At 39.3% G+C, this 14936-nt stretch overlaps 1 protein-coding gene across 1 annotated transcript in view; it reads left to right on the top strand.

Moving 5' to 3' along the window:
* The window catches only part of LOC137030117 (E3 ubiquitin-protein ligase RNF166), a 28981-nt gene extending 14358 nt beyond the window's left edge, over window positions 1-14623 (top strand). Inside the window, exons 2-6 of the mRNA XM_067400241.1 lie at window positions 664-820; window positions 3447-3559; window positions 10169-10283; window positions 11907-12014; window positions 12211-14623. Of these exons, the coding sequence (XP_067256342.1) occupies window positions 664-820; window positions 3447-3559; window positions 10169-10283; window positions 11907-12014; window positions 12211-12276 (559 nt within the window). The 3' untranslated portion in view covers window positions 12277-14623. The remainder of the gene's footprint in view (window positions 1-663; window positions 821-3446; window positions 3560-10168; window positions 10284-11906; window positions 12015-12210) is intronic.
* The last annotated feature ends 313 nt before the right edge of the window (window positions 14624-14936 follow it).

Here is a 14936-nt window from a genome sequence, read left to right on the forward strand (position 1 = left end):
CGCGGCGTAAGCCTGGCGGACAAAAAGCTCAGAGTGATTCATTGCTTTTACAGTCCCATAAACTCTTGCCTCATCCGTCAGAAAGTGACAAGGCTGCCACCGCACGTTCACTAGCCATTTTTTGCTGATGCTGTCATGTATTTGGACCCAAGCTGAGTCACGCCAGCTTGAAAGGTGATGGCCAGATTCCTGATAGTCTGATACATCAGCATTTGTTCAGCTATTCACAGGCCTGTTGCCTGCCAGCCAGAGTTCATTGGTTCAAAATCGGTGTTCTCCTCAGAGGCTTATGCAGTTAGTAAACATTTAGCGGACACTTTTATCCAGTGCAGCTTATAGTACACTTATTACAGGAACAAGTCCTTCGGGAGAAACCTGAAGGTAAGTGCCTTGCACAAGAGCGCAATTGTGATAATTCATGGTTTGCTGTTTGCTCGGATCAAAGACGTACTAATAGAGCTGGTTTAGGTTTAGGGCAGAAAAATAATAATCTGGATCTCTTTTAAGCCATTTCAGAATAAATATATAATCGTGATGTATATTGAATATTGTCAACAGCTGAAAAATGTTTAGAGAGAACTTTATTTTAAAATATTTCAGCCGTCTGTGCCATGCCCCGCTACACAGTGTGTCTGTAATACGTTTCTGTGTGTGTGTTCACAGGTTCTGTGGGGACTGTCTACAGCCGTGTCTGCAGGTGACCTCGCCTCTCTGTCCACTCTGCCGCATGCCTTTCGATCCAAAGAAAGTGGACAAATCCTCCAGCGTGGAGAAACAGCTCTCTTCGTATAAGGCACCATGCCGAGGATGCAGCAAAAAGGTTAGTCCTTGTGCTTGCACAAATATGGATTTAAAAACTGTGTGTAGTTCCACAAGGCATGTTCCTCTGAACAGTGCAGCTGTCATTATGTAAGGCATTCACACTAAAAAATGCTTCAGGGACATTAAAACTCCCACAGGAGCCTTTCAGAACCGCAGTGACAGTTTATAAACAGTTCATAAGTCAAAGCCAAAAGCACACTAATTTGACACACTAAAGCCCAAAGTATACTTCAGCTGACCACGTTCTATGATGCTCCGCGCACTCTGTGTGATGTAATTTTCGCCATCAGGAGAGTCCGCGGACGTCCGCGCATACTATCCGCATGCAATCCAGCAGATGATTGTTGAGACCGAACAGTCCACTAGGTGGAAATACACAGTTGTGATGTAAGGAGTGCTGGTAAGTCCCGGTTTTCCCCAGGAATTGGGGACTTTAACACTGTTGCCAGAGCCGGCCCAAGGAATAAGCCAACCCGTGGCCACCAGGGGGCCCCCAAGAGCACATTAAATGTCAGCTTGTTCTTCCAAAAATGAAAATTCTGTCATTAATTACGCACTCTTAAGGTCAGAAATTTTCATATGCGTTTTTTCGTATTCGTTATCCTAAAAATTCGTCACGCACAGAGACCTTGCACACTGAGTCCGATGCGTATTAATGAATTTGTTGCGAAAAAAAAATCGCAAAACAATACAAAATGAAGTCTTCGAGCAGTGAGCACGAGTTGTCCTCTCTCTCCTTAAAAAGAGGAAATATTGGGTCCATCCAATTTCAAGATTGCATAGAGGGAAAGGAGAATTCACCTCATCAAAGCTGCGTGATTATCCGAGCGTTTCAAAGATTACTTCAGGATTTCAGTGGCTCAGTTTGATGCTTTGCTACTGGCACAATCTGTCTTTATATTCAGTCTCTTTGTATTCCTCACGTTGTTTGTCATTCAGTGCTGCTGTTTTGTGCTGTAGGCATTGTGGATCAACTTGTCAGGTGGCATTCGGGATTTTTGCGTTCTCGTACGGTGGCTCTGAATTTTCAAAATTCTCAAAATGCGTGCCACGGATGCGAAAAAACGCAGAAAATCGAACCTGATCCGAATATTTTTTTTGGACGGACGAAAGTTTCAGAAGCAGTGTGCAAACATGATCGAAATAACGTGAGGTCGAATTTATTTTTTTAAGTGCGTAAATTTTGCATGCGAATTTCGTGCGACTCAGTGTGTTGCCAGAGCCGGCCCAAGGAACAAGCGAACCCGTGGCCACCAGGGGGCCCCCAAGAGCACATTAAATGACAGCTTGATTTTTAAAGTGACAGCAGCCTAATAGTAAACATGCTGCCCTTTGTTTTTAAAGAGAGTTCTCCCAAAAATGAAAATTCTGTCATTAACTATGCACTCTCATGTTGTTCCGAACCTATTATTATTATTATATTATTATTTCCTGTGCTGAACACAAAAGAAGATATTTTGAAGAATGTCGGTAACCAAACAATTGTCAAAATGTCAAAAAAGCATGAAAAAGATGCTCAGCACCTCAAAAAAAAACTCCCATTGAAAACAATTAGAAAAAGTACGCTAGCCTCTGGAAAAAAGGCTTTTGTGGACAACACGGCCTTAATGTTAATACATTTATTATTGTTATCTTGTTAAAGATCCGTCTAATCTGTTCATTTGTCTTTAAGTATATAATATAATATTGTCCGTTATTTTTTTATATATAAGAAGATACTGTTTATCGTAAGTTATTTTATTTGTAGTTGATTGTTCTGCACTTTTGCACATTGCTAATTTCTTTTATTAAAGTGGTTAACATGTTTACAGTAAATACATTGTCTGCTGGTTTATTTAGCTACTTTTCACTACACCACTTAGTACTGTAAGACTTTGAATATTAAAGTGAAAATTCACCACTTTTGTGGGTTTGCTGCTGTTACAATTAAAAACTGTAAAAGGGCAGGCAGACATTGGTATGATGTAATCAACAGCTACAATTAATAAAACTGTAAAATAATCAAGCACTGATAATAGTCAATCGAATTGGCGGAACGTGATTCGGCGAGTTTTGTTACGCAAACCTGGTGCCGAAAGGACGATAAAAAAGCACATCCTTCGCCATCGTTTTTATTTACATTCTTGTTTTAATCTTTGCATGCAATTCTTCTGTCCTTCTGAGCGAATGTCCTGCAAATGACACGACTTAGTGCTGCCCTCTGATGTCTTGTAGAAGCAGTTTGTGCAAAAGCACACGTGTCGAACGCGTCCATTCACGCTCATGTATAGTTTGAAATCTGCACTGACTGCGCGAGAGATGGAGCCAAACATGAAAAATGAAGTATACCCGGGCCGTAAAATGTCCTTAGAGAGACCAATAAACCCTTTTTTTTATTATGTTTATTATGCAGTTTATTTTTGCTCGCTGTAGATTTGACGCAGCAGTTTTGTAGATATTTTAGTTTTATGAAGTCAGCAAAACATGACTGCTTTATTTAAGAACATGACCAGCGAGGGTCACATTTGCACTGTTTACACCGCAGCGCAATAGAAATTGCAAGTTAAATGCCCTTAATGAAGGTGTTATTTGTGTTAAGCTCAAGTTACTCACTTTGCTCTATCATGTTCCTCTGAATATCCCAGGTCACCCTGGTCAAAATGCGGTCGCATATTTCATCTTGCACAAAGGTTCAGGAACAGATGGCCAACTGCCCAAAGTTCATGCCTGTGGTTCCCACCTCACAGCCCATTCCCAGGTAAGCATCGCTCCAGGGATCATTTCAGGTCAGCTTTGTGATTGGATCAGGTTCCTCAGATGATTCTACAGTACAAGCCTGCCTTACATCTTACATTTTTGTTACTTCCAAAAAGTTTAATGGAAAGTAAAATTTGTTGCATCATCAATTGCCAGTGGCTATTGTGTATCTTTCTCATTTTATTTATTTATGTATTATTTTATTTATTTATTTATTTTTTGTGCAATTTTCACTTTTGAGTGAACTATCCCTTTAACAAAATCCATTTCTGCATTTGCTGTGAGTTTGGGTCGCTCATAACGTTCATCTGGGGACATAACATGCACTATTCCACCAGATTTGTAGCATAATTATTTATAAACCTACACCAACACAGCAGAATACATCAATATCTTTCTAAATAAGGGAATTGTTGTTCATCACAATTTCAACGTAAAAGTTTAAACCCTCACTCTGAGTTTGCATGTTTTGATGTCCACATGTTCTTGTTCAAGAAATTACAGTGGCTGAAGCATTTCTATCATAATGAAGGGGCCAAATATTAAAGATTAAGTGGACATTTGAATTAAATGGCCAACAGTAAACAATAATTTGATTTCTTAGATTTTTTTTTTGTCCTCAAAATAATTAACTTTATTCATGCAATATTCTATTTTATTCTCAAAATATTCTGACTTTAATCTGATAATGCTATGACTTTATTCTTAAAATATTATGACATTAATCTTGTTGCTAAGGCTTTTGCATAGTTTTTTTTACCTCAATAATAATTAAATTTATTTGTGCAATATACTGCTTTATTCTCAAAATATTTTAAATTCAAGTTTATTGTAATTTTTACTTTATTCTTAAAGTATTACGACTTTATTCTCGCAATCTTAGATTTTTTTGTCCTCAAAATAGTTAACTTTATTCATGCAATGTATTTATATTACTCACATATATTACTTAAATATTCTGACTTTAATCTCATAATGCTCTGACTTTATTCTAGTAAATTTAACTTTATTCTCAAAATATTACATTAATCTTCTGTTGCTATGACTTTCTCATAAACGTGATTTTTTTTTCTTTAAAATAATTTATTCATGCAATATACTGCTTTATTCTTAATTTTATCATGCTGAATTCATTCTCAAAAAATCACAACATTAATCTTAAACAACAAATCAAAAGCACTAACATTTTTTAATTTCCCTTTTATTATTATTATTGTAGGTGACTCCGCCAACAGTGAAATTCTCATTGATTGAATATCCCGCTCTAAAATCCCACTCCAAATGTAACATCAACAATATTCTGATTGACTGTTGCATCATGCAGTATTTTCAGTTTCAGTCAGGACAAACAGTGGAATCACATCAATCGAAACGTATTGCATTGCACTTGGTTTGGACTCTGTGTCAGAACAGCGTTTTCTTTCTTTCCCCCTACATTAAAGCACAACCAATCCCACAATTCTCTCTCTCAGGCAAACACTGCCTCATGACTCATGCTTCTCTGAAGCACGCAACACTCTTCGGGACAACAGTCAGAATGCAGCGAAGAGCTTAAAATATGGATCCAGGACACGTTTCATTCTTTAGAGATGCTCACAGACCCACACACTAGAGGTGTAGGTAGACTTAGATCTAGAGATGTCAAACTGATGTCTGGCAGACACTGAAAGTTTTGCAGACAGGAATCCGATAAAAGTCCAATCGGATGACTCCAGGTTGAGTTATGTGTTGCGTCTCTCTGTCTTCCTTTGAAGCACAGGAAGAGCGGGAGGAGGATAAGAATTAATTAGCTCTTCAAAGCAGAGCATGTTGATGTATTCCCACTGTGTCTGTCTTGCATCACGGCTATTTATCGTACTCTTTGTGGAAACATCACACAAATAATGTAGAACTATGTCACCAACATGCCACCCTTGTGCAGTATAGTGTCCGTGACACAACGACACATTGATGTCTCTGTGCCCAGAGTCAGTGGTTTAAGGTTCAAAAGGCAAATGTCTGATGATCTAGAACAAACTCAAGTGAGCTTCAGAGATAAAAGAATATTTAAAGTGTGCATAAAACAACATTCCCAACCCATTTTACTTACATAATCGGATGAATTTCTGAGCCAATCGAGAAAAAATGTACATTAGGACTAGGGTTGTGCCATTAAGTATAGTCTATTATGGTATCGTTATTATTGTTTTAACAATGTGCGAGCTGACATGAATCTGCATTTTGAATGAGTCAGTGTACTGAATGATTCAATGACTGAATGAATCAGCCGTTTGAACAAATCGTTTGAATGAATGACTCAGTGACTCACTTGCTGCCACCTACATACATCTATAAAAAAAAAAATGCGATTATAAAAGTATCTCAGTAGGGCATTCGATTCAGACTTGTCCTCTGGATACTGCCTGATAAAGTGGCATTAAGGTTTTGGGCACAGGTGTAGTTAATTTGTCCTCTGTGGCACTCACTTGGTGCCATAGGTGCCGATCCCGTGGGCCGGAGCCCCCACGGAAATGGTACGAGAATACGAGATATTCTCCATTGATTTTAACCAATAAAAAATCGAGTTGAGCTTTCAGACACGATCTTCTTCCTTTTTTATGGTTTATTTAAGGCCGTTTCTATGGCGATATTTTAATGGCAAATGTCGATAGCACATCCAAGTGATGCGCAAGCACAAATGGCTCTGCTTTCGATCAGATACATGCGTGTGCTCAAACTCAAACTCTCCTTGCATCAGATGTCAGCGAGAGCATGACTCGCGACAACACTCGTGAAAAGAATGTGCTTTTGGGTTGAAATTGTCATCTTGCTGCACGGATATAATGCAAATGAAACATCCAGTTGACGTTGATTTGAGTTAAATAATAAGCGACCTGAAACGTGTCTTAAAATCATGCTGAGAAACGTTGTGGCTCGTGTAAGTTAGTCTTCAGACATGTGCGTCAATCTATCACTTGATTCTTCTTTGCAGGGAAATCACTAACCAAATGCACACAAACATGTCCCTGCTCTTGATATATAAACATTAATGAACTTCTTTGAACTTAATGAGGGAAAAAAAACTATATGAGGGCAGATTTGAACCACTGATAATTAGAGCTCGGCTGAACCCACCGGGCACTGGGCACCCACCGGTGGAAACATAAATCGGCGCCTGTGCTTGGTGCCTTGATGAAGCCGCACAGCTCTGGTCATGGTGAGGGTGATAGAGACCTTAAGATCCTCTATTCTTGTCTACCCAAGCTTCATCTATTAATCCTGTTATGTCTCAGTCTGTTGAAGTCTTTTCCATGCTGTTTGCCGAGGGGGCTTTGCAAGTAAAATATTAAAATGGCTCCCACTGAGCAAGTAAACATCTTTGCCAGATCATCAGGGTATTCAAGCACCATGGCAGGATTTAAAGTGCCCTTATTATGCAATTTTAAAGGTTCCTAATTTTGTTTTGGAGTCTCCTACAGTAGGTTTACATGCATCCAAGTTGCATCCATGCATCCAAAAACACTTTAATTTTCTCATAATATACACTGCACATGACCTGATTGGTCACATACCCAGTCTGTTGTGATTGATCTACTCTGCCCTGATTGGTCAGACGGCCCAGTCTGTTGTGATTGGTCTACTCTGCTCTGATTGGTCAGACGGCCTAGTCTGTTGTGATTGATCTACTCTGCTCTGATTGGTCAGATGCCCAGTCTGTTGTGATTGGTCTACTCTGCTCTGATTGGTCAGATGCCCAGTCTGTTGTGATTGGTCTACTCTGCTCTGATTGGTCAGATGCCCAGTCTGTTGTGATTGGTCTACTCTGCTCTGATTGGTCAGATGCCCAGTCTGTTGTGATTGATCTACTCTGCTCTGATTGGTCAGATGGCCCAGTCTGTTGTGATTGGTCTACTCTGCTCTGATTGGTCAGATGCCCAGTCTGTTGTGATTGATCTACTCTGCTCTGATTGGTCAGACGGCCTAGTCTGTTGTGATTGGTCTACTCTGCTCTGATTGGTCAGACGGCCCAGTCTGTTGTGATTGATCTACTCTGCTCTGATTGGTCAGATGCCCAGTCTGTTGTGATTGATCTACTCTGCCCTGATTGGTCAGACGGCCCAGTCTGTTGTGATTGATCTACTCTGCCCTGATTGGTCAGACGGCCCAGTCTGTTGTGATTGATCTACTCTGCCCTGATTGGTCAGACGGCCCAGTCTGTTGTGATTGATCTACTCTGCCCTGATTGGTCAGACGGCCCAGTCTGTTGTGATTGGTCTACTCTGCTCTGATTGGTCAGACGGCCTAGTCTGTTGTGATTGATCTACTCTGCCCTGATTGGTCAGATGCCCAGTCTGTTGTGATTGGTCTACTCTGCTCTGATTGGTCAGATGGCCCAGTCTGTTGTGATTGGTCTACTCTGCTTTGATTGGTCAGATGCCCAGTCTGTTGTGATTGGTCTACTCTGCTCTGATTGGTCAGATGCCCAGTCTGTTGTGATTGGTCTACTCTGCTCTGATTGGTCAGATGGCCCAGTCTGTTGTGATTGGTCTACTCTGCTCTGATTGGTCAGATGGCCCAGTCTGTTGTGATTGGTCTACTCTGCTTGGTCAGACGGCCTAGTCTGTTGTGATTGATCTACTCTGCTCTGATTGGTCAGATGGCCTAGTCTGTTGTGATTGATCTACTCTGCTCTGATTGGTCAGATGGCCCAGTCTGTTGTGATTGGTCTACTCTGCTCTGATTGGTCAGATGCCCAGTCTGTTGTGATTGGTCTACTCTGCTCTGATTGGTCAGATGCCCAGTCTGTTGTGATTGGTCTACTCTGCTCTGATTGGTCAGATGCCCAGTCTGTTGTGATTGGTCTACTCTGCTCTGATTGGTCAGACGGCCTAGTCTGTTGTGATTGATATACTCTGCTCTGATTGGTCAGACGGCCAAGTCTGTTGTGACAGGTCGACCGCTTACAGCACGTGTCAGAAACAAAACACCCATTACCACCCTGATCTTCCTCAGCACTTGAGAAACAGTGATACAAACAGGAACAATGCCATCGGGCAGCCAATAAAGACCATAAGCTGGCATTATGCAAATACGAAAGTAGAAAGTAAAACTGAAATTGCTGACAGCTCATTTTGGCAGTTCAGAATCAATTCTTTCTTTTAGGAGTCAATTAATTTAATTGTCGTGCCCTTTGATCTTTAAAACTTTGCAGATCTTTCACATTCACAAACATCTATATTATACACTGCATGAAAATAATATTTGAATAAGCATAATAGAGGCAGTTTAAAAGGAGTCAATATCTGGCTCTGGACAAGGAAAATGTAAACCAAGGTACAGTTACATGTTTGATGGCCTTTGTATTGTCCTTTTGTATATTTACATAGTGTTGATTGGAATTATAATATAATAGGTGTAATTCTTGGCAGTATAGAGCATGACAATGTGGCTCCCGGAGATAAAAAATATAATCGAATTGAAACTGAATTCCCAGTCAAGTGTTACAAAAACATTGAAGAAAAATCTTTTTATCCTGCCGCTTGTCCGTGTTTGCTGGCTATCTAAACAAATTTTGCCTGAAACATGACTTACTCAATGTTAATATTTCATTGGTGTATTAACATTCTTTGATCTGTTAAATAAAAATAATATCCCCAAAGTTTTTGAAATGCCTGTCAAGAAAAGGAAAGTGCTGCTGAATTGGCCGCTCAGGCATGCCTCAAAGAGTTCTTGGCTCATTTCTTATAGACTTGAAAGTTGTTTGCACAGTGTTATACACCCTCTGGTTGCACATTTGCATTATTCATGTAAGCACTGATAATCAGTTTGTTACACAACTCAATTCATTTGCCTATTTACTCTTTTGCCCTCATTATGTAATACTGTAGGAATGTGATATTAGTTTATCAGACCACATTTTTTTAAAATTCACTAAAATTCTTATAATTAAGTAAATGTAAGATGTTACAGTGCATCAAAGATATTAGCAACTTCTACTCGCTACTTGACTACATTTTCGAACAAGTATATGTACTCTTTATTCTTGTTACATTTTCCATGGCGCCTAACTTTTTCTGCAGCAGTTTATTTCTGCTACAGAAGTGATATCGCCATCTACAGGGCTTTGAAGGTACTATATCTTGTGCATTTTTGCCAAACTTGTCAACAAGACTACTTTACACGAATGTGACTGCAATAGCTGGTGTTTCATATATGTCCAATGCAAGTTGGCTTTGTCTGTTTCATTTTACTTGACATTATTTTATTTATTCCTTATATTGAAGAGACCTTTTTTTTTTTCGAAGGATTTTGGTTTACTTTTTGAACACTTGAGCTCAACTGAGACTTGAAGCTGTTTGTATCGACCTTGATTTATTGCAATATTGAGGTGATCAGTTTTAATAAACACGTGATTCCTCTTTTTACTTGTTTTTTCACTGCCGTGTCTCTAAGATGCTGATGATTAGTGAGCCTACATTTAGTGTGAGTTAAAATACTAAAGTACTGTTAAAATCTTTTACTCAAGTGGTATTGGTGACTTGTAATGGAGTCATTTTCACTGTAAGGTATCTGAACTTTTACTTATGGTTTTCAGGTATTCTTTACACCTCTGTGTTTTCTCCATCAACAGCAATATTCCAAACCGCTCCACATTTGTGTGCCCGTACTGTGGCGCTCGAAACCTGGACCAACAGGAACTAGTGAAGCACTGCATGGAGAACCATCGCAATGACCCCAACAAAGTGGTGAGCGTCAGTTAATTTACTCGCCAGTCTTATCTGTCACGCAGTAATGCAGTGTTTCTCAACCGCTGGGTCACGACCCAAAAGTGGGTCACGGAGTGTGTAGTCAAAGAAACGACAACAACAAAAAACTTAATTCTAAATGTTTTCTGATGCAAGACTTATTTTGAATGACGTGCATGAAAGCTTATGCTGTTTATTCATCAGTGATTTATTTTTTTTTTGTGTGTGTGTGTGTATGTTAAGTGGGATGGAACTTGTGAGTGCATCAATAATTTTTGCTTAGTTCAAATTCCTAAAAATTTGGGTCACGGCTTAATGACCACAACCAAACCAGTCAAGAACCAGTGCAGTAATGCACTTGTACAGCAGAATATCTTGTATTGGGAATTAAAGGGTTAGTTCACCCAAAAATGAAAATAATGTCATTTATTACTCGCCCTCATGCCGTTCCACACCCAATTTGGAACGCAAATTAAGATATTTTTTTGTTGAAATCCGATTGCTCAGTGAGGCCTGCATGTCAAGATCCATTTATGTACTAAAAACATATTTAAATCAGTTCATGTGAGTACAGTGTTTCTACCTTAATATTATAAAGCGATGAGAATATTTTTTGTGCACCAAAAAACAAAACAAAATAACGACTTATTTAGTGATGGCCGATTTCAAAACACTGCTTCAGGAAGCTTCGCCGTGTTATGAATCAGCGTGTCGAATCATGATTCGGAGCACAAAAATCTCATGATTTCAGCAGTTTGACATGCGATCCGAATCATGATTCGACACAAAAGATTCATAACACTCCGAAGCTTCCTGAAGCAGTGTTTTGAAATCGGCCATCACTAAATAAGTCGTTATTTAGTTTTTTTGGCGCACCAAAAATATTCTCGTGGCTTTATAATATTAATATTGAACCACCGAAATCACATGAACTGATTTAAATATGTTGTTAATACATTAATGGATCTTGAGAGCGGAAATGTCATTGCTCCCTATGCAGGCCTCACTCAGTCTTCGTATTTCATTAAAAAATCTTAATTTGTGTTCTGAAGATTAACGAAGGTCTTACGGGTGTGGAACGACATGAGGGAGAGTAATTAATTACATTATTTTCATTTTTGGGTGAACTAACCCTTTAAAGCGATAACATAAAATGAAAATGCTTTCCTTTACTCGCTAGTGATGGGAAGTTCGGATCATTTTACCGACTCAGACTTTTGAGTCTCGTTCAGCAAAAATGAACTAATCTTTTCTTCGAGTCATTTCGTTCATTTTAGCAAAATGTAATTAAAATGTTTAATTAAAATTAAGGAACGACTCAAAAACCCGAAATGAAGTAATAAATTCTCTTTACGGCTCAGACTGCATTGACTGAAACAGGTGAACTACTAGCAGTACAGAACCTATATAATATTGCGCCTGCGCGACTGAACGAATCACCCCCCGAGACGACTCGTTTTTCCCGAGTCACATTAAAGATTCGCTCAAAATGAACGAATCGTTCAAGAACGACACATCACTATTACTCATGGTGACCGAAACCCACATGATATTCATGCCTCCCCGATTTGATCCTGATCTTCACTGGTAAACACTCTTTTCATATGTGTTTTTGTTTTGTAGGTATGTCCGGTATGTTCAGCTATGCCTTGGGGCGACCCCAGCTATAAGAGCTCCAACTTCCTGCAGCATCTTCTCCACCGGCACAAATTCTCCTATGACACATTTGTGGTGAGGAGGCGTATGCTTTACATTTATAAATCCTTCGTTTTGTATTCTAACATTGTTCTGATACCTTGTGAAGGAAATGGAACCTCATCACAAACAAAACATCCAAATGGTTCTGAAGCAAATCTTTATCATGACTCAGAAAGGGCTGTCAAAATGAACACTGACAATGCTCTTTTTCTTTTATTTGTGAACGCAGGACTACAGTATTGATGAGGAGGCAGCACTGCAGGCAGCACTGACCCTCTCACTGTCTGAGAACTGAGAGTCTGACATCATATCCTGTTCCACAAACGCCGCCATGTGAAGGATCTTCTCGCTAAATATTTTCATTGTTTCTCTGTATTTTCTCTCACTCTACCTCTCTTCTGGTCTATATTTCTGAGCTACACTCCAGCTAGATCCTGAAGTAGCTCAATAGCTTGTTTGCCAGTTGCATTATCGTAACCATCCGATCATCAACCAACAAAACAGTGATGTATGCAAAATGTCAGACAAAGGAATAGATAAATATCACCACGCTTGTTCTTGCTGTTCTTCCTGTCGTTTTCTATCCAAATGTGACCCCAGCAGTGAAGTGAAACCGAGTACAGAGGGATCGGCGCTCGATACGGTGCGCCATGTTATCTGAATTATTAAAACGAAGCTGAAAAGCGAACTATGTTGGAGTTGGCTGTCCTCGTGATGAACTCTCATCTTTAGGCAATACCAGTTCAGAATAGAGAGAATGAGAGATCGATCTCCGGCATCCTCGTTATCGCTCATGTCACCATTTATGGAATGCTGAAAACCATCCGCCCTTTTTTAAACAAGAGTTGATGTGAATACTTGCACTCGTCACAGTTTTCTACATGTCTGAATTCTAGTATCGTTATTCTTTTATAGTTCAATAACAGAATATTGACCGACAGGACTGCATACTCTGCTCTTAACTTGCAACAGTAATATTTTCTAAGAAGCGTCCGATAAGATTAAAATTTATATTTTTGGAAAAAAGCTTCAGTTTTAAATGGTGCACTAATAATAAGACGGCAAGCTTCTAGAGATGTGCTGAAACGTTTTATCTGTTAATGTGTCCATTGGTACTGTTCATTGCATCACTCACCAGTGCTGAGTTTTATTTACGAGTTTGAAAACCGTATTTACGATGTGATGTCAATTCGGTTGGTTTGGTTGGAATTAAAGGGATGCGTTTGGCAAATTACTTTCTCACTTTATTGCTTCCCAAACATACATAGGAAGCTTTTTTTTGCATATATCTTAATCATTCTTGTGCTGCCACGTAGAATTATGGGAAATGTAGTTTTGTTACACATAATCGTCACCAACTGGACAAGGATTTGTTAATTAGCGTGATACCCTTGCTGGTAGATGCTGTAATTACACCCTCTGCAACTATTGTCCATTAATGGCCATTCAAAATTGATGTGAATTGAGTTGCAATTTATTATGATCAATACCAGTTTACTTCCACTATGATGTTCACTTCCTAGAAAAATTCAAGCCAAAATATCCCAGAAATGGTCATTCCCGATTACGTTACTCGGAGCCAGAGTCTGCGCAGTAGTGATCATGAGGTTGAGCTGCGGTATCAAGGTCCCGCCCACACTCCCACTCCCGCAGAGATGTCAATCATGACGCCACACCCCATTTTTATAGCATCAGATAACTAACTAAAACCAAACTTATTGGAAAAACAAACACTTGAACATACATCAGCGCGATTAGAACTACCTAAAATGGCAGAAATCATCTTCGGAAAAAAGTGTATTTTTAGTTTGGCTCACGTCCCAGTCAGTTACATGGAGAGGGTGGGGTTTATGACCTATACCGCAGCCAGTCACCAGGGGGCGATCAATGTTTTGGATGGAAGTGGAACAGTGTGCAGTTGTACGCTTTGGCCACAAAGTCATTCGGAGCGCAGTCATTTACTAGTACCGGTAGGGGGTTTCTGGACTTTGTACGTGTTGAATCCAAGCCCATGAGTGTTGTAAAGGAGCACTAATGCTTAGAGGAGCATTGGTGTGATACGTTTAGGCATTTGTTATAGGAATCTAATGTCCTCACTTTGCAGGCATACCTAAGAATTCTGTTTCTATCCCATTCTTCTCAGCCACGGAGTGTAATATATGCCTGGACAGAAACATGCTCTACACAAGTACAGTAATGTGAATGTTTGGCCAAAGCATTGCACAAAGTCCTTTTGTATGTGCTTAACGTGATGCTTGCTTTTAATTTCTTCAATCAACGAAGCATTAAAACATCTAAAACCAATGTTTTCTTAAGTCAGGCTCAAACTACAGGAGTTTTAGCTTGCATAGTTAGAATCATTTGCATTCATGTACTTGCATAGAGTATGTTATAGGCCTACAAGGATGTGATTCTGAGTGTGTGTGCTTAGTTTGGTGGATTTGTTTGATGCTGGTGCATCATTTCCCATTTCATAAAGCTTTGATAACCAGATACAGTGTTTTTGATATATTTAGAGCCAGTCATGGCGGAAGAGTTGAAGACCATTAGGGCTTGTTGGAAACATTTGTTTTTGAAGTTAGCAACTTTTTTAAGAATAAGATGATGTGCTTGAACTTGTGATTCATTTCTGTGTTGATAAATGGTGTGTTTGTGTAATCTGTCGCAATAGAGCCATTGTGATTATCTCCATTTTGTGAATTATTATTTTAGCAAGGTTAAGCGTGTCACAATCATTGTCAAATCTGAAGCTCTATGACCAGGAATTAAATTAGCAGTGTTGGGGTTAATGCATTACAAGTAATGCGAGTTACGTAATCAGATTACTTTTCCAAGTAATGAGTAAAGTAATGCATTACTTTTTAAATTTACGGTAAAATGTTGGGGGTAAAACATTACAAGTAATGCGAGTTACGTAATCAGATTACTTTTCCAAGTAATGAGTAAAGTAATGCA

The sequence above is a fragment of the Chanodichthys erythropterus genome, chromosome 11 (assembly GCF_024489055.1).
Source record: "Chanodichthys erythropterus isolate Z2021 chromosome 11, ASM2448905v1, whole genome shotgun sequence".
Classification (NCBI taxonomy): Eukaryota; Metazoa; Chordata; class Actinopteri; order Cypriniformes; family Xenocyprididae; genus Chanodichthys; species Chanodichthys erythropterus.